Source organism: Artemia franciscana, chromosome 13 (genome assembly GCF_032884065.1).
Source record: "Artemia franciscana chromosome 13, ASM3288406v1, whole genome shotgun sequence".
Classification (NCBI taxonomy): Eukaryota; Metazoa; Arthropoda; class Branchiopoda; order Anostraca; family Artemiidae; genus Artemia; species Artemia franciscana.
In genome coordinates, this window is record NC_088875.1 from 32,672,619 (window position 1) to 32,697,300 (window position 24,682).

Consider the following 24,682-nt stretch of genomic DNA (forward strand, 5'->3'; position numbering starts at 1 on the left):
TATCATGTGGTTTTTCTTCTTTTTATTTCTTTTGCCATATTTACTAGAAAATGTTCATTTCTTGAGGAATCTTTGCTAGACACTTCTAGTATTTGGTGCAGCAACATAAATCTTATTCTTGTTTTTCTTTAAAAAAAACAACAAAATCTAATGCCTTTCTTTTCTCGCTTTCTCAGACATTCAAGCCTAAAAAGAAGTTTTCTCCTGGAACACTGAGATACTCACTTCATAAACAAGCAGAAGCGTCTTTAACTTCAGGCATAAAGCTTTCTGAGGCTGTAAAGTTACCATTTAATGAAAATCTTGATGACTGGATAGCAGTCCATGGTAAGTTCTAATAAAGTAACAGTTTATTCATACTACCAAATAGTTTATTGACACTACCTAATAGCCTGATGTTACACCAATTTTTCCTACATTTGGTATATTATTGATTATATATTTTGCTGGTACTAAAAAAGGCAAAATATTCGTCTTCCTTGTTTTCCTATCGTCTCTAGAAGTTATTAAAGCAAATGGTGCGGCTGATGCTTTGTCTGCTCTCTGTAACTCTTTCTTGGAAAAATTGCGGCCAGAAAACAGACCTTTTTTTGAATTTTGACCTCTTCTTGACTCTCACGAAGAATTTGTTCTTGTCAATGCTAATTTTATATATTCAAGAAAAAATCCAAAAAGGCATTGGCTCAAAAATACATATACAAAAGATTATAATAAGTAATACAATTTAGGCCAAACAACCCTGTTTGGCCCTTAGTAATGTTGGCTGATGATGAAACTGATGTCCACCTAAGCAAACATTGTCACTGTTATGCCTAAGTGTCTTATCCAACATTTTTGAACTTCTGAAATGGTTGCCAAAGACTGTTTGCTGAGCCATATTCAAAGGGATAATCAGTAAAGAAATGTATGTTCAGTTACATTTCATTTCAGAACAGTTTAACAAAAAGTTTTTGTAATTGCCTTAGAAGGGCATGAAAATGTTTGACCCTTAGGTGTAATGGGGAGGACATGTGAATCCAGCTTTAGTGGCCTAAGAATTTTAACAGCCTTCTGAGCTTTTAATTGAAAATTAAACGCTCAATTAACTGGAAAACTACAGGACTGCAATTAATTCTGTTTTTCAGTTGAATTGTAATTGTTGAAATGGCTTTCAAAGATAAAAGTAATTGCAATTGTCTGTTTCTTGCAATTACTCTCTTAAATATGCCTGACGAAAAATAATTAAATAAAAGATGTCGTGGAAAAATGTTCTTACTGCTGTAGTTTATTACTGAGGAAAAATTTTTGAAATTGATGACCTAGAAGGACAAGTAAGGCATAGTTGTTTCCATTGTACATTGCATATTTACATAGAAAGCTAATCCAAAGAAGCTGATGGCATCACTTTAGCCGTGTCCATTGTACATCCAGGGTGGGTATAGCCGGAACGAGTCTGCTCTGTTTGGAGGAGTTTTTAATTCTGAAAAAATAGAAAAAATGAAGTATTTTTAACTTACGAACGGTTGATTAGATCTTAATGAAATTTGATGTTTGGAAGGATATTGTGTCTCAGAGCTGTTATTTTAAATCCCGACCGGATCAGGTGACATTCGGGGGGGGGAGTTAGGAGGGGGAAACCTAAAATCGTTTGGTGGGAAAAATAAGCACAAGTCCTAGATACATGATTGACATAACCGGAACGGATCCGCTCTCTTTGGGGTAGTTGGGGGAGGGGTTAATTCTGAAAAATTAGAAAAAATGAGGTATTTTTAACTTACGAATGGGCGATCGGATCTCAATGAAATTTGATATTTAGAAGGATATCGTGTCACAAAGCTCTTATTTTAAATCCTGACCGGATCTGGTGACATTGGGGGAAGTTTGGGGTGGGGGAACCTAAAATCATGGAAAACGCTTAGATTGGAGGGATCGGGATGAAACTTGTTGGGAAAAATAAGCAGAAGTCTTACATACGTGATTTAAATAATTGGAACGGATCCGCTCTATTGGGGGGGGGGGGTATTCTGAAAAATAAGAAAAAATTACGTATTTTTTACTTACGAAGGAGTGATCGGATCTTCATGAAACTTCATATCTAGAAGATCCTCGTAACTCAGATCTCTTATTTTAAATCTCAACCGGATCAAGCGTAATTGGCGGGGGGGGGGGCAGTTGGGGGACCGGAAACCTTAGAAAATGCTTAAAGCGGTGAGATCAGGATGAAACTGGATGGGAAGAATAGAAACCTGTCTAAGATACGTGACTGATATAACCGGACCGGATCTGCTCTCTTTGGTGGAATTGGGGGGGGAGGTAATTTTGAAAATTGAGGTATTTGTAACTTACGAAAGGGTGACCAGATCTGAATGAAATTTGATATTTAGAAGGATCTTGTGCTTTAAAGTTCTAATTTTAAATTCCGACCAGATCCTCTGACATTTGGGGGAGTTGGAGGGGGAAACCGGAATTCTTGGGAAACGTGAAAATTGGGGTATTTTTATCTTATGAATAGATGATCGGATCTTTATGAAATTTGATTTTTAGAAGGAATCCATGTCTCAGAGCTCTTATTTCAAATCCCGACCAGATCTTTTGACATTGGGGGGAATTGGAGGGGGAAATCTTGGAAAAATACTTGGAGTGGAGGAATCGGGATGAAGCTTGGTGGATAGAATAAACAAATGTCCTTGATACGTGATTGAAAGAATCATACTGGATTCGCTCTCTTTGGAGGAGTTGGGAGGAGGGGATCAGTGATTTGGCGAGTTTGGTGCTTCTGGACGTGCTAGGACGATGAAAATTGGTAGTCGTTTCAGGGAGCTGCACAATTTGACTTGATAATGTCGTTTTCCCAGATTCGACCATCTGTGGGGCTAAAGGGAGAGGAAAAATTAGAAAAAAATAGGTATTTATAGCTTAAGAGTGGGTGATCGGATCTTAATGAATTTTGATATTTAGAAGGACATCGTGACTCAGAGCTCTTATTTTAAATCCTGACCGACATTAAGCCTCTTATTTTGCTTTTTAAATCAATCTATTGATTCATAGAATTTTGTTAGTGCTCATACCATATGATCTCTTGGCTGTTAGCTCTTCTCGCCTCGTCACAAGTGCCATATGAGCTCTTAGCTCTTGTTAATCTTTTTCTGCAACTTTATCCCATTTTAGGACATTCTCAAAATGTTTTGCCCATCTTTCTTAAACTCTTGGTTTATCACTAATTCTAGCTCTGTTCCTATCTTTAACTGGTACAAGTCCGAATTAACCACTCCCTCTCAATTTATTAAAATTACAGTAGAATATCTTACTATTATGCCGTCTAGCTGCATCTCCCAAATCCTCAGTAATTTTGTCCATGGTCTCCATTTCACACCTTAGTTCATATTTTAATGATTTCTCCGCTTTCTTTACATTCCTCTTGATTTTGTATGGTCTATCACTCAGATAAATCTTGTACAAACCCCCCTTCCCCTTTCTATTAAACATAAAGCTTTTTCACTGATATTCCTAGCTTGGTTCCTAACTGTCTTCCCTAAGGTGCTGATCAGCAACTTCACAAATTATTTTCCTAAAATTAATCCATCCATCTTCTGCAGTGCCAAAATTAAAACTCTCCAATTTAGTATTCAACTGCTCATGGAAATTTTTTTCTTCGAATTTTCATCCTGGAGTCTACCAACGTCATAAATTTTCAGGAGATAGTTAGATTTCCAAAATTTCAGCTTTAAACTAACCATAGATATTACTAGATAGTGATCTTTACTCTTAAAATTATTAACAACACCCCTATATACCTCAGTATCTTCTATTGATCCTGCCAGTCTTCGGTTTTCAATAACAAAATCAATAAAGTTAGCTGTCTTACCATCATGTGAATACCATGTTAACTTATGGGCCATTTTTGAGCAAATACTGTATTGGTTGTAACTAGATTGTTACACCTACAAAATTACAATAGTCTGTAACCATTACTGTTTTCATTTCCTACACCAAATTCACCTAAGCTAGGATACTATCTATCCCTATTTGTTCCCACCTGGGCGTTAAAATCTAATGAAAACAGCACGTTTCTACCTGAGACCCTCTATTTGTTCCTGTAACTTTAAGTAAACTCCCTGTCTACTTACCTAGTCTTTCTTGCCTGAGTAAATAAATTCTATATCACCTAATATCATACTTCCAAACCATGGGATATGAGTATCTGAAACTCGTAATAATTTGAGTTCGAATCGTTTGAATTCGTTGGTCAATATATCGATACAGCAGTTATTTTTAACGTCGTAACACTCCAAGTTGTTATTTTCATATTCTTTAAATTATTGATATTATTTTGGCTTCAGAAAAAGTAATGGTCCCGAATACCATGTAGGACGGGGACCAACACATTTTCACAAGTCTATATCGAAGGGTTTAAGCGGGCTTAGATATCTTTTATCTAAATCTGAAAATTTTCTCTTTATGTACAACCTTTTCCCTTTTTTTCAGAATTTAAAGTGTTTTTTTTTTGTATTTTATTCAGTTATGCTATTAAGCCTTTGTTTCATTTTTCTGTAATTTCATTAATGTATTTTGTGTACGTCTCGATTTTTAGGAAAATAAAAAATAAATAAACCCCAAAAAAAACTTATTAAATCTTGTGTTTTTGAAGCGTTATTTTGACATGTTTGCCATATTTTTTAAGTATATTTTGACCACATTTAATCAAAATATATTTCGAATAGAATTTCAAAATTGTTGTAATCAAATTGAAAATACTTTAAAAAAGTTATGGAAGCCAAAAATTGAATTGTATTTCCCTAAAACTGACAAGTTGTATTGCTGAATTGACCAATTCAAGTAACATGTCAATGCACATCCCTGGTATCATGGTTTACTTTTTGTTCCAGTTGTTGACTTCTTTAACAGAACCAATCTTATTTATGGCGTAGTTACCAGTTATTGTGTACCAGAATCTTGTCCAACAATGAGTGGTGGAACGAAGTATGAATACTTTTGGGCTGATGGAAAACATTATAGAAAACCTACCGCTCTTCCTGCTCCCAAGTATATTTCTCTGTTGATGGATTGGGTCGAGGATCAAATAAATGACGACACTGTATTTCCAACAACAACAGGTAATGATTGATGTAGTAATGTATGTGAGGGCGAGCTATTAGTATGTCCTGTATAGTGAAATCCGAAATAAAACATTAAACGGCGTTTTTAATGTGATATATTTAAGACAAGTAATTCAAACATGAAAATCTCCTTTGTGCCGCAGCTCGTTAATGCAAAGACTAATGGAAAATATAGACTATTGATCAAGAATTATACGTTGACTACAAACCCTCCTTAGACTGTGTAAAAAATACGTTTTTTTTTTATCTGAGCTATGGTCTACATCTCCTTTCATGGAACTTAACCATTCATTTAGATATCATCTGCATCTAGAAAAAAACATGCTACTAAAAGGGTATGTATTTTACAGTGCTTAAAGTTTTCCAAACAGGAGTATGTCCTATGGAGTATGAGATTTGAGGATGTCCTGTGTAGAAAAATCTATTATAAAACATTAAATAGAGTCTTTTGTGGTATACTTAAGGTAAGCACGGAAATTTGGTTGTGCCACAGTTCCTTAAAACTTGGTCTGGATTCGATTAAAGTAACCAGTTTTAAAGGGAGTTTTTAGTTTCTGCTGCCGCGTGAACGTCCAAGTTTAAGCTATTGAGTGATCTATAGCTATAAAAAAAGGTTAGCTTCCAACCTTTTATTAGGATTGGTAATTGAACCGACTTTCAACACGTCTTATTGTGAAATTTTTTAGTTTAGAAAAAGCGACAAAGCTCACTATTTTTTAGTGTTTTTTTATGGGGGCGAGGGAAGGGAAGGGAGGTAATAGCATAAATTTTGATCTTAGACCGTTATTTTTGTTATCAAGAAACTTTGGATAGTTCTTAGGTGCACTTCTTCCTATCCCTCCTCTTGTGTACTGGTGTGAACGATGTCTGAGGAAAAGTAGCTTTTTCTAATATTGGATTAGGAAAATTTAGTGAAACATTATCGGTCCCGCTGTTCAAAAACATGGTTGACTCTATGGTATAGATGGGCGGAAAATGTACAATTCTAAATTATTTTGCTAAAACCAATCAAACTTGTGACGAATTAAAGCTATCATTAAAAGAAAGTTTGATGACGATATGCTGAAGAGAAAGAGATTACCACCCCAGCTTTCTGAAGTGGCTCAAGGTTTCTCGGAAATATTATCAGGAGCTGACATCCCTACGGCCCATTATGAAAATGTTTATGTTGAACTCAGAAGCCTTGTGAAAACAGGAAAAGCATCCTTTAAAAGAAACAATACTGTATTTATACAGTGGTCGGATGGAAACTTCAAGAACAAGCTATGTAAGACCTATAAGTCCAATTCATCCAAAACGCAATGAATCAACTATATCTACTTTATTAAATTACGATATGATGCTTTGCATAAAAAATGTTTTTTCAACGTCCAGAATATCGAAGCTTAGTGTAACAAATCCATACCCTGAAGTCTTCCTTTGACATGGTGATGATCCAGCTGCATGTCTTCATGAAGTACCCAAAGAGGCATTTCTTCAGTGTACGGTTACCATAAAAAGGTTGATAATTTAATTCTCGTATTTTCAATTCATTATCTTCTTATGGGTAGAAACTACGCCAACTAAAGGCATTTCTTCATGGTATCAGTAAAGAGTACCGTATACTGCTTACCGAAGAATATAAATATACGCCACTCCTCTTTCCTGGTGTTAAGTTCAGACTGAATGGGAAAACAATCTTTAGGCCTGCAAACATCGTAATTGGGAATAATAGCTATTATTCGGATTCAACAAAATAATAATTTTCGACTATTAAAACTAATTTTTTAGAATTTCGAAAAGAGCATAAAACCTCTTAAACAAGATATCAACTCGAAATAAAAAGCTTGCCATTTAAGTCGCCATCGTCGAAAACTCCTAATTAAATATTTTAGCGTCCCAACCATGAAAAAAGAAAGAAAATTGCATTTTCTTTTTTCATGAGTGTTTTAACCTCATTTGTGTAACAGAAATATACCAAATATAATTATTTAACACTAAATTTTTGTAAAGACAGCTGAAGCATCAAACTCGCTCCTTTTTTTGGGGGGGGGGGGTAACATAACCTTACGAACTGGAAAAGTGTTTCATGGGACGTCAAAGGTGATGAAAACGAATGTACAGCTCCACAATGTAACAAAATTTGAAATGGGAGCAATCTAGTAGTTTAAAATTGTAACATTATGGAAAGGAGCAAATAGTTAAACTTTGAATAGTTAGGGGTGGAGAAGACTCTGTTGGCCTCAGATGGCTTGGTGCTGCAGTGAGTTGTTGGTGGTAGTAATAATAGTCAAGAACATTTAGAATTATTTTTATTCTAGATGAGTTGAAACCAGGAGTATGCCGACAGGGTAGGCTAGAAAAACTGTACCTATCCTTTCTAAATAATATCCATATTTTTGTAGAATATACTTATAACTTACTTTGCCCATGAGCCAGGTTTTTAGTTTAGTTCTATTTCTTAAAATTTTATGGTTTGTGTACTAATTTATTTTTTTTTTTTTCAGACATTCCATTTCCAAAGAACTTCCAAAATAGATGCAAAAAAATTCTAGCTCGACTCTTCCGTGTTTTTGTGCATGTCTACATACATCATTATGACAAACTTGTGGAAACGGGAGCAGTAAGTATTCTTAGTCTTGTTATTATTTTTTTTTGCATTGTGGACTGCAGTGTGCACCTCCTGGGACCCCAAAGTGTTTGGACCCCCATTGCACTTCGTGGCTAAAGGGCCACGAAACGAACATCAGCACCGCCGGTTTGGACCTTGAGGGTGTAGTGCCGTCAAACTTACTTACTGGAGCGTCAATAATAATCACCCCTGGTATTAATTTTTGTTTTTGTCTGTTTTGGATTTTTTGTTTATTTATTATTATTATTGCATGAGAGACCTGATTTTTTTCTTCAGTTTTTTTATTTATTTTTTTTTTCAAAAATGGTTGTTAGCGGGCAAGGGTTTGTAAAACTAAATTTCTGCCTAATCAGGATTATATTTCTCTCCCTAGTCTTACAAATTGTGCTCATCCAAGTGAGAGTTATTACAAGGGCCATTTATGGCTCCGAAACATGGGCGCCTTTGAAGATGGAGGATAGTTTGTTAGGTGTTTTCTAGAGGTATTGTCTACGGATAGTTTCGGGTAATCGTTTGACTAATCTTATGTCAAACAACAAGCTGTACGGAAAATGTGGTTCTATTCCACTTTCTATTCAGTCCGCATCTAGCATTCATTCAGTGCAGTCGCATTTCGCTAGCTCTGATAATTTGTGACGTGTGATTTGACCAGTCAACAACTAATTGAATTTAAGCCGGATTAACTCTGTACCTGTTTGGAATAAATAACGAGTGAAATACTTTTGAACTTGTAATTGAAACTTGTTCGATAAATTTATAAACTTGTATACGATTACGGCTTAAGGATTATTTATGGATTGTGGCTGTGAGTTAGTATTCAGCACTACTATCATCTGAGTCGTGCATTGAAATATTCGGATTACTTGCAAATCACTGGATTACTAGCCCCACTCAAAGATAAGTTATTATTTATTCTCATTGCATTCATTTAGCCAGTGCGGATCATTTCATAATTGTGCTTATTGAGAATTTCTCTGTGGATATACCTCTTTCACTTAATTGTTTTTGGACTGATGCCAAGCCATGAGTGAAATTTGCTTATCATGGACAATTGGAATACCAGTACGCTTTATTATTGCCCAGTTTTGAATTTTGCTCAGCACAATCTCGATGAGGGGTTGGACCATCAGTCTATTGTGAAATACGCTAGTGATTTTTTCCCGTATGAAGATGTTCTTGGAGCTAAGAAACTTTTATATAGCAATTGCTTCCCAGATGAGCCTATACCTCGTCGTTCGGGACCCAGTGCTAAGAATAGTTCATTGTCGGACATTATCGCTACTCTTTCTCGCTGCTCTGCAGAAAATATTGATATTCCAGAGTTCGTGATCAAATCCCCCTCTGAAGTCCCTAGCATTCCGGCGTCAGCTTATTCTATCCTTACCGCCAAAGTCAACCAGTGCCTTGATCAGTTAAAATCGCTTGCTCACCTCAATAGTCCAACAACCTCTATTAATAGTTCTTTGGTCTCAGATAGTAAGGGTACCAATCACAAACCCTCGTACGCCGTTGTTCTTAAACATCCGCCTCCAGAACTAAGAGACCCCGTTTCTCGTAAGGAAAAGCTTGATTCTTTCGCCGGACATGACGGTATTGTGTCGGTACAGTCCGATCCGGTAAGGAAAAGATGGGTTGTTGTTACGCGGGATAAAGTTTCCGCCAATTCTCTTGCCGCATCTGCTGTTGCGAGCTATCCAAATATTCTTGCTAAAGTGATTGATCGCAAACCTCTTGGAGTAATTAGGGGACTTCCCGACAGTGTTTCTAGCAGTATACTCATCTCCGTTATTCCTGGTCTTGTTGAGGCCAGCCAGATCGGCTCTTCTCATACATTCCGTTTAGAGTTCCTTGATTCCGTTGCACTAAAATCTGCCATCGCTACAGGTCTGCGCTTGGGTTACGAGTCTTTTAAAATATCGGATTACAAAGAATTGCCCAGACGGTGTCTTAGATGCCAAAGTATCCATCATTCGTTAGCTCACTGCCCATGTGCCCCGAATGAGATGAAGTGCTCTAAATGTTCTGGATGCCATTCCAATACTAAAGACAATCCTTGCTTAGAGGCTCCGAAATGTGCCAACTGCGGCGAAGCTCATGTTTCCTATAGTATGAATTGCCCAGTGATAAAACGCGCTCTGAACTCTGCTCCAAAATGAACCAAGCCACTATTTTAAGTTTTGCTTCTCTTAATATTAACGGCACAAAAGACGAAGACTTGTTAATTAATGAATTATTAGTCCACGACATAGTGTTCTTGCAAGAACATCTTTTGACCAAATCAAACGTTTCTAGCCTGAAGCGATCTTCTGTCCACCATTTCTTTTCGCAAGAGGCCAAGCAAACTAGAGGCCGCCCTTCCGGTGGCCTAGCAATTTTTTTCCGTTCCCCATCAAAGCCCTCTGTGATTCATTGTGATGATAACATCTTAGCGATTCAATGTGACAGTACCGCCTTTATAAACGTTTACTTACCTTGCGATCGACGTTCTATAGCATCGTTCACATCTTTCGCTAAATGTTGCTCCAGTTTAAAGTCTCTACTCGAAAGTCTACGTTTGAAAGACCTAAATTGGGTTTTAGCTGGTGACCTTAACTGTGACATTCTTGGTACCTCCGATAGATCAATCCTCTTGCTAGAATCACTTCCTAGCATATATCACGTCGCAGTTAAGAGCCTCCCATTCACGTATATTCATAACAGAGGCTGTTCAAAATCGAACCTGGATCACGTGATCTCTTCCAGTTCCAGCTTAATATCATCGATTGTCAGGGTGGACGAAGAGAAGATTGACGACGATCACCTTATTCTTAGCTGTAATTTGTCCTGTGAGCTATCTGGCAAAATACTTTCGGCTCAGCCGAAGTGGCATATGAAGTTGAATTGGGATCGTGCTAATGTCCCACTATACCTTGCTAGGCTAACTGCTTTACTCTCGACCATAAAAGTGCCATATCACCTGCTGCAAACGTCAGTTTCCTCGCCTTCAAGTACAGTTGATCTAAATTTCTATTATTGTCAAATCGTCCATTGCCTTAAATCAGCTTCCAAAGCTGCAGTGCCTGTGGATAAAGTTAGGATTGGTACAAGAAAGCCTAATTGGAACGTTGATCCTGAAGTAAAACGTGCTAAGCAAAAAGCCAAATTTTGGCTACGTATGTGGATATCATGTGACCGACCATCTTCCGGAGCTGTTTTCTCTGTGAAACAAAAGTGTAAACTTGAATATAAGGCCAGTTTGAAGAGGGCACGCTTGAATGCATGGCCAGGCCCCACCGATAAGGCCTCCTGGAATAAGGTTATTAATAGTGAGAAATGTTCCCGATCTACCCTATCTTGTCTCCAGCTAGCTAATTTTGTTGATCATTATAAGCGTGTGTTCAGTGTATTTAATAGTTTTCTTCAGTCTTTTTATTATAAGTTGCTTAAACCGCTTTTACCATACCGTCTCCTGCAGGCTCATGTCCAGCCTGTAGCAATATCTGAAATTCGCCGGGCTTTAAGAAAAATTAAGCGTTCAAATAGCCTTGATGGTGACGGCCTTTCTTACCGATTTTTTGCTTATGATTGTCCTGCTCTACTTAACCATTTACAAATATTTTTCCAGTCTTGCTTAGCACAGTCGCTTGTTCCTGATAGTTTCCTTTGTGGCCGTGTAACGTCTATTCAAAAGCGAGGCAAGGACCCCACGTCATGTATGAATTATCGTCCCATTACAGTATCGTGTTTCTTAAGTAAGTTGCTTGAACATTTGTTACTACCAGAAATTGAGTCGAATTGTGATTTTACGCCTTTTCAATTTGGTTTTCGGAAAAGTTTCGGTTGCTCCCATGCACATCATGTTTTAAGCCGACTCATGAAAGATGCCGTAAAAGCTAAAATGTCTTTATACTGTCTTACTGTTGATATTTCTGGAGCTTTCGACAATATTGTACACTCTCAGGCTCTATTTTCCCTTGCGTCTTCAGGTGTTAATCCTTCCGTACTAAGTTTATTGTCTTCTTGGTATTCAAAGTCTAAAATTCAAGTTACCTGGAATGGCCAAATATCTGACCCGGTAAAAATTAATAAGGGAGTTCGGCAAGGTGCCGTATTGTCTCCTAGTATATTTAAAATGCGTGCTTGCATCGTGCCTGCGTCCCCTTAGAAGTTCTGTTTTTTACGGTAATACTGGTTTGTCTTCTATTGCATATGCAGATGACGTTCTTCTTGTTGCCCGGACTCGCCGTGGACTGCTTTCTAATTTTACTATATTAACCAATGAACTATCTAAGATTGGACTGTCAGTTAATGCGTCTAAATGCGAGTTTATTTGTTTTAATAGCCCTTATGCGGTCGCTCCATTCGCTACTGGGACTGCAGTTCTACCATGTTCTTCTTTAGTTAGTTGGCTTGGTCTGTGTTTCGGCCCAACACTTTCCGCTACCTGTTCATCCCTAGTGAATCAAGCCGTGAAAAACCTACGCGTCGCTTACGGAAAAATATCCCCAAACAAAAGCCGTTATAACCGCAACGGTTTGTGCATGATTTATAACGCTTATTGCGCCCCTGTGCTTTTGTTTTTATCAGGCATGGCTCATCTGTTTCGTAAGAAAGATCGACATACTCTACGTACGGCTTATTTCAGATATTGCAAATTCCTCCTCCGGCTTCCTAGATGGCACCGAAACAAAAAAATAATTGCTCGATTTGGTTTAGTAGATGTGCCTTCTCGGATTCGGTCTTCCAGTGATGATTTATGTAAAAAGACTGTCAACTTTATTCACGTTTATGACCCTCTGCAGCCTTTTTTCCATATTGATACTGGTTGATTAATCCATATTGTCTTTTATTAGTTTCAATTTTGTATTTCTTCGCTGTTTATCGTATTTGTTTTTGTTTATTTATTCATAATACTCCGTACTTTGTGTTTTTTATACTTTACGGGTAATAAAGTTCATTCATTCATTCATTCATTCTAGGGCTCTAATAAGAGAAAGGCTTAGATAACTAGTACACGATTTACATATGGAAGATTGCCTATGATCGTTCTTTTTGGCCACCAGTTTAGGGCCAAACAAAAAGTAGGTCAACATCGAATGTTTAGGAAGAGGTCGTAAAGAAGGATTTAAAGGGAACTGAAGTTTCTTGGGAGTGGGAGGGGATAAAGAGTGAAGCTTTGAATACAATGGGGTGGAATTGGAGTGTTCGCAGTTGTGTTGACCTCAGGTAGGTTAGTGCTCCAGTGAGTTGCTAGTAGTAGTAGTACGAGCAGTAGATTTTAAGTATGTAAATTCGTTTGGTGTAGAGTCGTCGTTCAAAATCACCACCAGAAAGTTAACATATATTTTCAAAAACAGGGAAAAGAATCCAAAATAGGGAAGGGATCTTGTCGATGTTTGCACTATCAAATTTAGCATTTCCAAGAACCCTTAGTTGGAGGTTTCAAGTCCTTCGGGAAAGACGTGAATCTTTTTTTTTTTTTTTTTTTTTTTTTTTTTTTTTTTTTTTTTTTTTTTTTTTTTGGCTACACAAAGTCATAGTGGCCGTTTTAAGTAACAAAAGAAATTATGTCTCAGAAAAGTGTCGATTTCTGCCATTTTGTGCTGCATAACAAACATTGTAGCTCGAGAAAGGCCTAAGTGCTACCAAGCGATGATTATTAGATAGCCAATATGTTTATAACCATCAAAAAACTATGCACTTACCCTCCCATTTTTCGTCTAGATTTAGAGTATAAATTATTAGACTCTCCGACAGTTGGATCAATTCATTTCCTGCATCTATTTTGGTTCTCAACATACTTAGGAGCTTGTGTTTTGTTTGTTTCCCAAAGTATTCCATATCTCCTCTCCTTGTTTGTGGAAATAAATAGAAAATAGGTCTTTGGATATTCTAATTTCTTTTATCTCATATTTGATACAAAAAACCTTCCTTGAAAAAATGACTGCTTGTTTATAATAGTTAAAACTCGTAAGGTGTATTTAGCTTTTTATCTCTTGTGTCAAATTTAAGTTTTGCAACATAATGACTCTTGAATTAGCGCAGCAGATTTGGTCTGTAACGTATTTGTTTTTCCTATACATGTATATAGAATAAAAAGACTGATATCAATTTTATTAGTTCGTATAGTATGTGACTGGGTGCAATTCCGTTGGCTTCCGTTTCAAAATTGAAAAATACAGTAGGCTATACAGCAATCACAGAGTAATAAGTTTGTGCTCTGCTTTATTATGAACCTGTCATATTTCCTTATGAATGAATGGAAAAACTGTTTCAATAGTGGAGCTTGCAGAATGATTTCCAAATATGCTTAAGAAATTCTTTTAATAAATAGCTTAAGTCTACGTTATGGAAAAGCATATTATTCAGTTTGACCGTTGACATGGTTTTTGATTATTGGGAATGGCATTATTGCTCAAGTTTCTATTTTTAAAATTTTGAATAAACCTGATACCTGACCGTTTCTTCTTTTGTTCCGTGATTTACTCAGGGATCGCTGAAATTAGTAAACTTATTTATGTGACGCGCCTGCAAATTCTTGATGGGTAAAAAAGAAAAGAAAAACACAATCTAATTACGTTTAGCTTAAATCAAATACAGTTTTGGGATCGTTCCATTTCTTAGAAAAAAGTTTGGACCTGTTTGATCCGATTTCCGGTAATCGAAATTCTTTAGCCAAGTTTATTATGTGATTACTAGCATTTCAGATGTTAGTCTGGCGTCTAGACAGAACAATTATATAGCAATGAAATGGAAGGTTTAAGCCTATCATTTAAATCACGAAGTCTTGCGCTTCTTGCTGGTTTTAATATTATAGGGTATCTGGTACCACCTCGAACCCGTGAACCTCCACCTTTCGTCTCTAAATCTGCGTTTTGCCATATATTCATTTCTATAGCTCTGCCTTTATTTGCGTGGTGAATACTAAATTCATCTTGAGACCACACTGGCTAAACGTGGCATAGGACAAAAAAAAAAAAAGAACGGAAAAAAATATTAAGAAAAAGACAAAACCAAGCGAGAGTGATTTTCAGACAGTGAATAACACGAAACAACAAAGCTGTTATTTCGGCAAAGTATTTCGGCTAAGCAATCTTCAGCGAAGTTTTCGATCGACATTAGTTCTCTTTAATAAATTTCTTAAAGCAGTTTAGCTGATAGGATTTTGGGGTAGGTCTTTGGAGGGGGGGCGTATTTTGCTCATAGGAATTGAAAATTTGCGTGATTTTTTGTCTTCCACAGGGCTGAGGCAACGCTGACGCCCATTCTGTAGACACCCTTGAATATACACGTATCTTAATCCACCAATTTTATTAAAATAATTTTTTATGCAATATTATGTTGTAATTTATTCTCAAATTGTAAATCGTAGTTAAAAAGGTTTAGTTTACTTTAGTCTCTTTTTTTTAACTAAGGACCTTAGCAGAAGTCATTTCCGAAATATCCGCTTTGTCTTTCATTTTATTCACTGGCTGAAAATCTCCCTGATTTGGTATTCTCTTTTTTCTGATTATTTGTTTTTCGTTCTTCGTTTTTTTTTGTCGTACATGGTGAAACCGGGAAACTGTTTGACCTCACTTAAAGTGAGAAAATGGGCAATATGAGAAATAAAAGTATTTATACAGTAACTTGCTGGCTAGATGACGGTACTGTTTGCAAGGAATAATATTGAGATTCTCTTCTTCAACCCCCTCCCCCTGAAATAATTTCCTTGTTATGGTTCTGTTGGATTACTAGGGAACAGTTGATGTGCTCTAAATTATGAAAAGTGACCCAACAGTCTTGGGAATTTCTTCAGAGCTAGCTAAAGCAGAACACAATCAGGGATGGGTAAGGAGTGTGCTCATTGGTGTGAAGACCTCAGGTGGCTTAGCCCTGTTTACAATCTGTATTTTACTGCTAAGATTTTAAATAGACCTTACGGGGAAAATTGCTCAAACCAGTTCTTATAATTGGTAATAACTTAGAAAAAATTAGCTATTACTTGTTATTTATAGCTTTTTTGATTCTTTTATTTTCTTTTTTAATTTGGCTGACGTATTAAACAGCACTGAATATAAGGGGTTTGAAACTAAGAGTGTTATTCGGAGATTAGATAGCAAAGCAAGTTTTGCTTTCCATTTTATATTGGCAACTAGCAGAGAACTGCCAGAATAATATTCGCTGAAAGATAAGAGTTGGCTCGACTTGGAAAGCGAATACAGGCCGCTAGTGGGCAATAATTTTGGTAAGTGATTTTTAGCGCCAAAATTCAAATGATTACATTTTTGTGTTTAAAACAACCTGCGTATGTTTTTTCCTTTTTCTTTTTTTACTATTGCAGAATCATGACGGAGACCTAGTTACTATTGCCATTTTATCGAGATAGATTAATTAGGGCAGGAGAGCGTGGTCAATTTTCAAATTACTTGCTTTTCAGCTGATATTAGATAAGATTTATTCTTCAACAAGGAATCATACAACAACAGCGCTTATGTCCACACAGGGTCCATGGCCTTCATGATAGTTTTTATTTGGTGGTCGCATAAGCTACCGTCACTTTCCTTAGGATATTCGCAATTGGCACTTCTTCGCTGAGCGGCTTGTCGTTAAGGCCGGACGCTCCTGAAAAAATTATACTGCCTGTTAGTTCTTTTTCAATCGCGGCATATCACACAAATACTCAAGGCTATCAGATTTCACTGCCGTCATTAAACTCAAGGGGTTTCTCACTGAAAATTACGACTAATGTATATTCATTCTTCATAATTCGGCAAGTAAATAGGAATATTTATTTGGAAAAGAACTATTATTCGAGGAGAAAATTAGAAAAATTATTATTCGAGATTTTTTTTTGGAGGAGGGGGGTTCAGCTCTTACGAAAGAAATACCAGGAAAACACAGGAAAATTAAACATTTCGCTGACAAAATTAAGCATAATACAAATTTAAGGTGGGTGAATCCCTCGCCTGCGTGTGTGCCTGTGGTCTGGTCATCATTATTTGCCAGGAGACGCGGTATAAAATTGTGGAAATTACAAATAAAAAGTACATATTTTTGGGTTTTTACTTCATGCAGACCTATTTAGAAAAATATAATTCAAATAATTGCTCGCAGCGAAGTGACAAATTTATTTCATTTTATCAGAAAGTTCGTGGTAACGAACTGTACTAAGGAGCGACCCGGCTCAATAGTAACCAAAACTCTAAAAAACGGATTTTTGATACCAATAGCTACATGAACAAAATCGCATTTTAATGCTGACTTTAAATACATGAGATACCTATCTAAAATTACGAGTCTAAGAAAAATTGCCTTATTTTAGAAAATAGAGGGAAACACCCGATAAAAGTAATAAAACCAAAATTACACCCATCCGAATCAGCCTATCAGGGAACCCTACCGTGGAAGTGTTAAGCTTCTATCAGCAAAAATATGGATTTTTTTCCAGGGGTGATTATATCGAACCAGTTGTCATAGAATGTTGCGAGCGGGCTCATTCCAACGGAAATGAAGTTATATACAAGTGAATTATATACAAAAAATGAAGTATATAGTACCCTTTTTAAGTGATCTAAAAAATTGGAGGCCACCTAGGCCTCCTCCCACGCTAATTATTTTCCCACAGTCACCCGATTAAAATTGTGAGATAGCTATTTTATTCAGCATAGTCGAAAAACCTTATAACTGTGTCTTTGGGGACGACTTATTCCACCAGAATCCCCGTGGAAGGGGCTACAAGTTACAAACTTTGATCAGTGTTTATATAGTAATGGTTATTGAGAAATGTACAGACGTTTTCAGGAGGATTTTTGGTCGGGGGGAGGGAGGGGGTTGAGAACAGGGGGTTATGTTGGGGGAACTTTCCATGGAGGAATTTGTCATGGGGAAGAAAATTTCCATGAAGGGAGCGCAGGATTTTCTAGCCTTATTTCAAAATAGAACAATACAAAAATAAATATGAAACAGTTTTTTCAACTGAAAGTAAGGAGCAGCATTAAAATTTAACACTAACAGAATACAGAAGTTCGTTACGTAAGCTAACTCGCAAGTTACGTAGATCTTTTACTAGCAAAAACGTTCGTAAAATATTAAAAGTTCTAGTTCTAGTTGCCTTTTTAAGTAACCAAAACATTGGAGGGCAACTAAGCCTCCTCCCCTGCTCCTTTTTTCTCAAAGTGATTCTATCAAAATTATGAGAAAGCCATATAAATATTAAATTTCGTTTTAATTATTCATCTGTGGAGAGCCAAAATCAAAACATGCATTAGTTCAAAAACGTTCAGATATTAAATAAAAAAAGACATGTTTTCAACTGAAAGCAAGGAGCAACATTAAAACTTAAAACGAATATAAATTAATTCGTATGTGAAAGGGGCTGCTCCCTCCTCAACGCCCCGCTCTTTACGCTAAAGTTTTACTCTTTCTCTCAATTCTACTTTTTAAAACAGTAAAAAACTTTAGCGTAAAAAGCGGGGCGTTTAGGAGGGAGCAGCCCCTTTCATATACGAAGTGATTTCTGTTCGTTTAAGTTTTAATGTTGCTCCTTACTTTCAGTTTAAAAAAACTTGTTCTTTTTATTTAGCTTATCCATACGGGTTCATTAAAAAATATTCTAAAGTTCGATTGTTGCTTGAGTATTTGTAAATCTGAATTTGTATTCGGATAAGACAGTAATGACACATGATAACTACCCATACCTAGCACAGTTGGATTTATATAAACGGTTCTCGTATCTCCATACTTCTTGGCAACCTTCCGTTGACAATTTCGGGTAACAGTGCCTCAAAATAAATTTTTTTTAGATTTGGCCGCATTTTGTTAGACCAGAATTCACGGTCACGACCAATCTTTTCATAATATAATTCCTCTTCCCCTAAAAATATTACAAAGTATACAAAATCAATGTCACAACATTCCAATTGCATTTGAATTTGGTAATAGTAGTCATGTGTTCTTTTCAGCTTTATTTCACTATTAACTTTCTTTTCTAGACATGTATTTTTTTTAAGCGCTATCCACTCTTCCAATGTAAGCCCTTTTGCTGTCAAAGGGCACTTCACCTCCAAAAGAGCCTTCTCACCCGAAGGAAAAATTGCTATCCCGTCCAGACTGGCCCCATGAAACCCATATTCCTTGTGAATGAAAAGCCCAGCAGAGTTCACAATGCAACCCATTTTCTTTGCAAAAGCTGCAATAGCTACAGGCTCATACATCTGACCATGCTCCATTGCCTTTGTTTGGCGGTTTCTGGGATACAGCAGCTGCCGAACTAATGAGCCCACAGTCTTCAACCGCCTTTTACAAACAGCACCAATGTTTCAAATTGGCAAGTTTTTTTTTTTTTAAATGGAGAGTTGTGAGACAGAGTCAAACTTTAGCGTAGAAAGCAAGGCGTTGAGAAGGGAACAGCCCCTATCATATACGGAGTAATTTCTGTTCGTTTTAAGTTTTAATGTTGCTCCTTACTTTCAGTTAAAAAAAATTGTTTTTTTTATTTATTTCAGAATAGCGCGACTCATTTTTTCCGCCGATTGATTAGCTTTCGTCATAAATTAATACAGAAGTAAAAAGTGGGGCTATTTCAAAATGTAATGGGGAAATATATAATGGGCTATAAACTGTCGCTTAAAGAGGGGCTAGGGGTGGGGTATAGCGAAGCATTCGCTCTTAGGAATAGTATAAGTAGCTACTTATGGTTGTTTTAAGTTCTTTTCTGAATTTTTAGGCCTTCCTTCAAATGTGCCCCTCTCCTTATTTTTTACCAAAAACATAATTTAAAAGATCTACTGTTTAATACTGTAAAAACTTTAGCGTAAAGAGCGGGGCGTTGAGGAGGGAACAGCCCCTTTCATATACTGGGTAATTTCTGTTCGTTTTAAGTTTTAATGTTACTCCTTCCTTTCATTTAAAAAAATAGTTTTTATTTAATTTCTGAATGTTTTTTTAGTTAATCCATGTTTTGATTTCGGCTCTGCGCAGATGAATAATTAAAACAAAATTTGAATTTTTATTTTTTTGGCTAAACGGCTTTCTCATAATTTTGATCGAACGATTTTGAGAAAAATGAGCGGGGAAGGAGGCCCAGCTGCTCTCCAAGTTTTTGCTACTTAAAAAGGCAACTAGAGCTTTTAGTTTTTTACGATTGTTTTCATTAGTAAAAGATACGTAACTTACGAATTAGCTTACCTAACGAACTTCTATATTCGCAGGTATCTATTACGTATATAAGGGGGGCTCGCCCACTTGTCAATACCTCGCTCATTACACTAAAGCTTAAATTTTGTCCTAAATCCTTAAGAATGACCCCTGAATCACAAAGGCCGTAGAATAAATAATTGAAATTACTAAAAAATACTTTAGCGTAAAGAGTGAGAGATTAGGAGGAAATGAACCCCTTATATGTGTAATATTTTTTGTTCTTTTTAAGTTTTACCGCTGGTCCTTACTTTCAGTTGAAAACACTTTTTCATATTTATTTTTTCATTATTTTTTTAAATCATGCTAGAAAATCCTGCCCCCTCCCATTCATGGAAAATTTTCCTCCCTATGACAAATTCCTCTATGGAAAGTTTCCCCAACATAACCTCCTCTTCTCAACCCCTCCTTCCAACCAAAAAATCCCACTGAAAACGTCTGTACACTTCCCAATAATCATTACTATGTGCAAACACTGGTCAAAGTTTTTAACTTGCAGCTTCTCCCATGGGGACTTTGGGGGAGTAAGTCGTCCTGAAAGACATAGTTATAAGGTTTTTCAACTATGCTGAATAAAATGGCTATATCAGGATTTTGATGGCGCTAGAACTTTTCATTTCCATTTGAATGAGCCCTCTCGCAAAATTTTAAGACCACTGGGTCGGTACAATCACCCTTGGAAAAAAGAATTAAATACATAAACACGCATCTGGGATTTGTGTTTTGGCAAAATATACAAAATTCTACATTCTTGTAGATAGGAGCTTGAAACTTGTACAATAAGGTTCTGTGATACGCTGAATCTGATGGTGTTACTTTCTTAACTTTCTGTTTTGGGATGAAAATATCTTTAAAAGTTATCGAACATTCTTTCTCTATAGCAGAAAAGACAATTATCAAGAATTAATAAGGTACAAGTTGTATTAATTGCAACCCAGAATAATTCCCCATCCTAATAATTTTGATAGCAGTAAATCAATGACGTAAAATGAAAGACAAAGAAAAAACTTACATGTGGCGAATCACGAGCTTTTCTTAATTCTCAAAAAGGTAAGGCAGATCCACAATCCAGCGTGAGCCTTTTAGAAGGTCTGACCCCAAATTTCTTCCAGAAGTGATAACTTTCAACACAAAAGGGGAATTTGTTCCAATTCCTTCGGAACTTGATTCGTCGTGAACCGAAGCATCCGTTAAGTCTTCTAACATATGTTTTGGTAAACGCGGTCTGCCTCTAGCCCGATAATCTAATTTCAACTTTTCACGATGGGCCTGCACATTTGGCAAATGGAGCCCTCGTATATTTCTTTTTTTTTTCCATGTTACTGTGGTCAATAACAAGAACTATATAAGAACTTTATTAGGGTTTTGACCATTTTTATCGGGGTTCACTTACTAAAGGGTTGAATTGTTTCTTGGAAAGGCCTTGGACTTGAGACTGGTCATTTGACTGCTTTAGTATGGGTAATTTTTATTGGGGTTTATTTACCAAGGGGTGGGATTGTTTCTTGGAAAGGCCTTGGACTTGAGACTGGTCATTGGCTGCTTTTGTAGTTTGCTTTGGTAGTTCTACAGCAAGACTCGGGTTTTGCTATAACAAATTTAAATATTCTGGGGACATTTTGTTTCGTTCATTAGTTATTTTGTTTCATTCATTAGTTATTAATTAGCTTGTTTTATATATTTTTTATTCTTATTTCAGTACGAAGATTATGCAAAATTGTACTTATACTACAATACATAAATTTGTCCTGAATTTATTTTAATTAAACCAAAACGATAGATCAATCTTTTTAAAATAAAACCATTGCTTCTTATTCGGCCCTTGTGCTGTGTTCAATTTATCTCTAATTTATCTCTAATCAGTTTGGTGTCTGCACCTTACTTCTTCTCTAGACTCTGTTTAAACAGGTTAGAACTAAATAATGCTTGACTGAATCGCTCCTGAACAATCCGAGTGGTTAGCCCCTTGGTGTAATTTTTGCATTCTTAGATGCTCCGATTACAGCTCAATCTAACCTTTTGAGGGGAAATTTTGATTTCGGAACACAAATATGTAAAGTATTTGAAGGGACTGCAGCCAGGAGGTATATATTATAGAAAAAAGCTTCTTATTGATGAATAGAAAATTTTTTGCTCTATTTTTTGATACCCCACAACAACAATGTCAAGCATAGCAATCTAGAATGCAAACCCGAAACAGGTTTTATAATTATTTTGGAATTATAAAAAAAATAATTGTCGGCTTTAAGATTTGAATATGCCAAAATATTCATCAGATTTTTTTACTTCTATTGACATAAAAACCGCCAAATTCACTAATTCAGGAGTGTCAGGCAAACTCCAAATGTTTAACATGGGAGGTATAGGAAGATTCTTTGCGAGTCCGTCCAGCCTTAATAACCGTCTCTGTTGTCCATAGAATGTGTAGCTGTTGATCCAGTGCCATCAATAACTGAGCAGTGATAATTGACAAACATGTCATTAGTTATTTATGGAGCATGGTCGAGCTAGGAGCCGACTGTAATGAGATCTAAAGGTAGCATCTAGTGTCAATTATACCTTAGATAATTCAAGTTCTGGAGAAAAAAGAAACAAGGAAAATAAAGCGAAAACTCGAATTTGGACTCGCTGTAGATTTCGTGTAATAATCAAAACTTGGACTATTTCAGCTGATAAATAGCAAATTGAGGAGTGACCGTTTTTTTAATTATCGGCAAGGCTGTATAAAGGGGGAGTTTAAGGGATAGACTTAAAATCGAATAAGAAACTATTTAACAAGAGGAAAAGTTTACAACAAAGAGTCCAGCAGCCTGGGTCCAACCGTCCAGTATTTACTTTGGGGTTGAAGTCATATTTTTGGAATTTTCGCTTAATACCCCCCTTCTGAAAAATTTCCCCCGGTTTGAATTCCTTAAACTGTTTATTTAGGTTACTTAAAACTACCAAAAAGGTTAACACTCAACGTAGAGCAGAGCTCGTAAAGTTGAATATGTAAATAGAATATCATAATAAAACGACACATCTCGCCATAATCATAATAATAGTGAAAATAACTTGATTAGCAAAAAAACATTAAATAATCGTACAAAAAGGCAAAAGAAGTATTGGGCAGGTGGGGCATGGTAGGCTTCCCCAACATGGCTACACTAAAATCATCAATAGAAAAAATATAGTATATTTTGATATTCCGTCATCATCAGTAAACAATCTTTAATATTTCCTTCTTTAATTTTAATTGATTTTTTTTGGATGAATTAATTCGAGTTTTGTCATTTACCTTATATATCTTTTAAATTAATAGTAAATGGTACCTATTTGAAAATCTAGACCTTTCAGAACTGACAAAAAATAATTGGTATGTTCTAGAACGCCTTAAAAACAAAATCCATTAATTTCTTCATTCTTTTATTTGTCATACTTTCCCTTTGTCTGCTCAATTTTGTATGCTGGGGTCATTTTCCGCTGACGGGGGGGGATTGCCAGGGATAATTTCCCGAGGGGGAACACGTCTAAAAGCATTTATAGAAAATGCAGGAAAAATCGTGCTTTTGGTATGCTTTTTATAATAATAAATTTAAACACTTTATAAAATCAAGGTGATGAAATTCTATGTATTCATTTTTCTGGAAAAAAATAACAATAATAAATCATTTTTATCGCCCCGTGTTATTTTGCTTATTTTCAATGAGTGACATTTCTGTTGGTTGATGCGCACCAGCCTCTATTAAATTAACTTTAAATTTTTGCTTTCTTGGCCTAACAAATTATCTTTTCTAGTCTCAACCCTTAATATTTATGCCAGAATACACAGAGGGGATGGGGTAGTTAGAATAATTGCTTATGAAAAGATTAATATTTAATTAGAAAAGGCTTTTTGAGCTTCCCACTTTGCCTGTGGATGTAGTGATTCGAGACCATTCTCAAACCCCTCTGTTGACGTTTCTGCACTCTATGTCAGCAAGTGACCCTAGTAGGAACACTTTCATGCTTCGATTTCGTGATGCTGGTGTATTTCCAAAAATTGAAGATCTGGTTCAGTAAGGAAAGAACTTTGCCCTCAAGGTCATCAAAATGTAGAAAAAAATGTGAATTACATGGTAATTATGGGGTAGCGAGGAAAACTGTTCAAATTAGATGGTTTAATTAGAACTGCCCTAGTTCTGTCTCCCCATTGAGTGCATTCCTGCATCCAGTTATCCAGTTGCGCTTTATTTTTTAAACTTTCTGAGCTATTTGGATCAGTTCATTTAGTCCTTGTCTGTTTGCTTGGGTAGAAAAGCTGATACCTGGCTCCTATGTTTTTTTAGACTAAGATTTAAGAAATAATGTATAATGATTAAATTTTTGCATTTTTAATATCTCAAATTTTTACTTGAATTCTGTCTCAGCATTTGTAATTCTTCTTTCAGAATTGTATGCATAGAATTAAAGACCTGACTGATGTTATTAAGAAAAAGTGTGAGCTTTTTTTGAAAAAGCACCATATTATTTATGTGATGAAAATTATGTCTAATTTTGAAAAAAATTGTGATTTTAGTGTATATTTTGAAAGAAATTATTCGTTCTGTGAAATAATCAAAGTCAGTTGTTCTTCTGCTTAGGAGTTGAAAGAAAGTTGAAATGATAGTTTTTTCGTTCTGTGAAACAATCAAAGTCAGTTTTTCTTCTGCTTAGGGAGTTGAAGTGATAGCTATTTTGATGGGTTGTGCTTTATTTGAATCAGTCCATTTAGTCCTTTTTCTGTCCCCCTAAGTAGAGAAATAGGAATGTCGCGTTTCTTCTTCAGCTAAACTCCAGAAACGGTGTTTTTTTAGTCTTA

The 24,682-nt window shown here is 36.1% G+C and overlaps 1 protein-coding gene across 4 annotated transcripts in view; it reads left to right on the forward strand.

Annotated features, from left to right (window-relative positions):
• The window catches only part of LOC136034815 (MOB kinase activator-like 3), a 41,096-nt gene that overhangs the window by 5,468 nt on the left and 10,946 nt on the right, over window positions 1-24,682 (forward strand). For all 4 annotated transcript variants that reach the window (XR_010619250.1, XM_065716248.1, XM_065716250.1 and 1 more), the window contains exons 2-4: window positions 177-327; window positions 4,866-5,093; window positions 7,583-7,698. Coding sequence is in view for 3 of the 4 variants with exons in the window: in XM_065716248.1 (XP_065572320.1) it covers window positions 177-327; window positions 4,866-5,093; window positions 7,583-7,698 (495 nt within the window). In the remaining variant the exon portion in view is untranslated. The remainder of the gene's footprint in view (window positions 1-176; window positions 328-4,865; window positions 5,094-7,582; window positions 7,699-24,682) is intronic.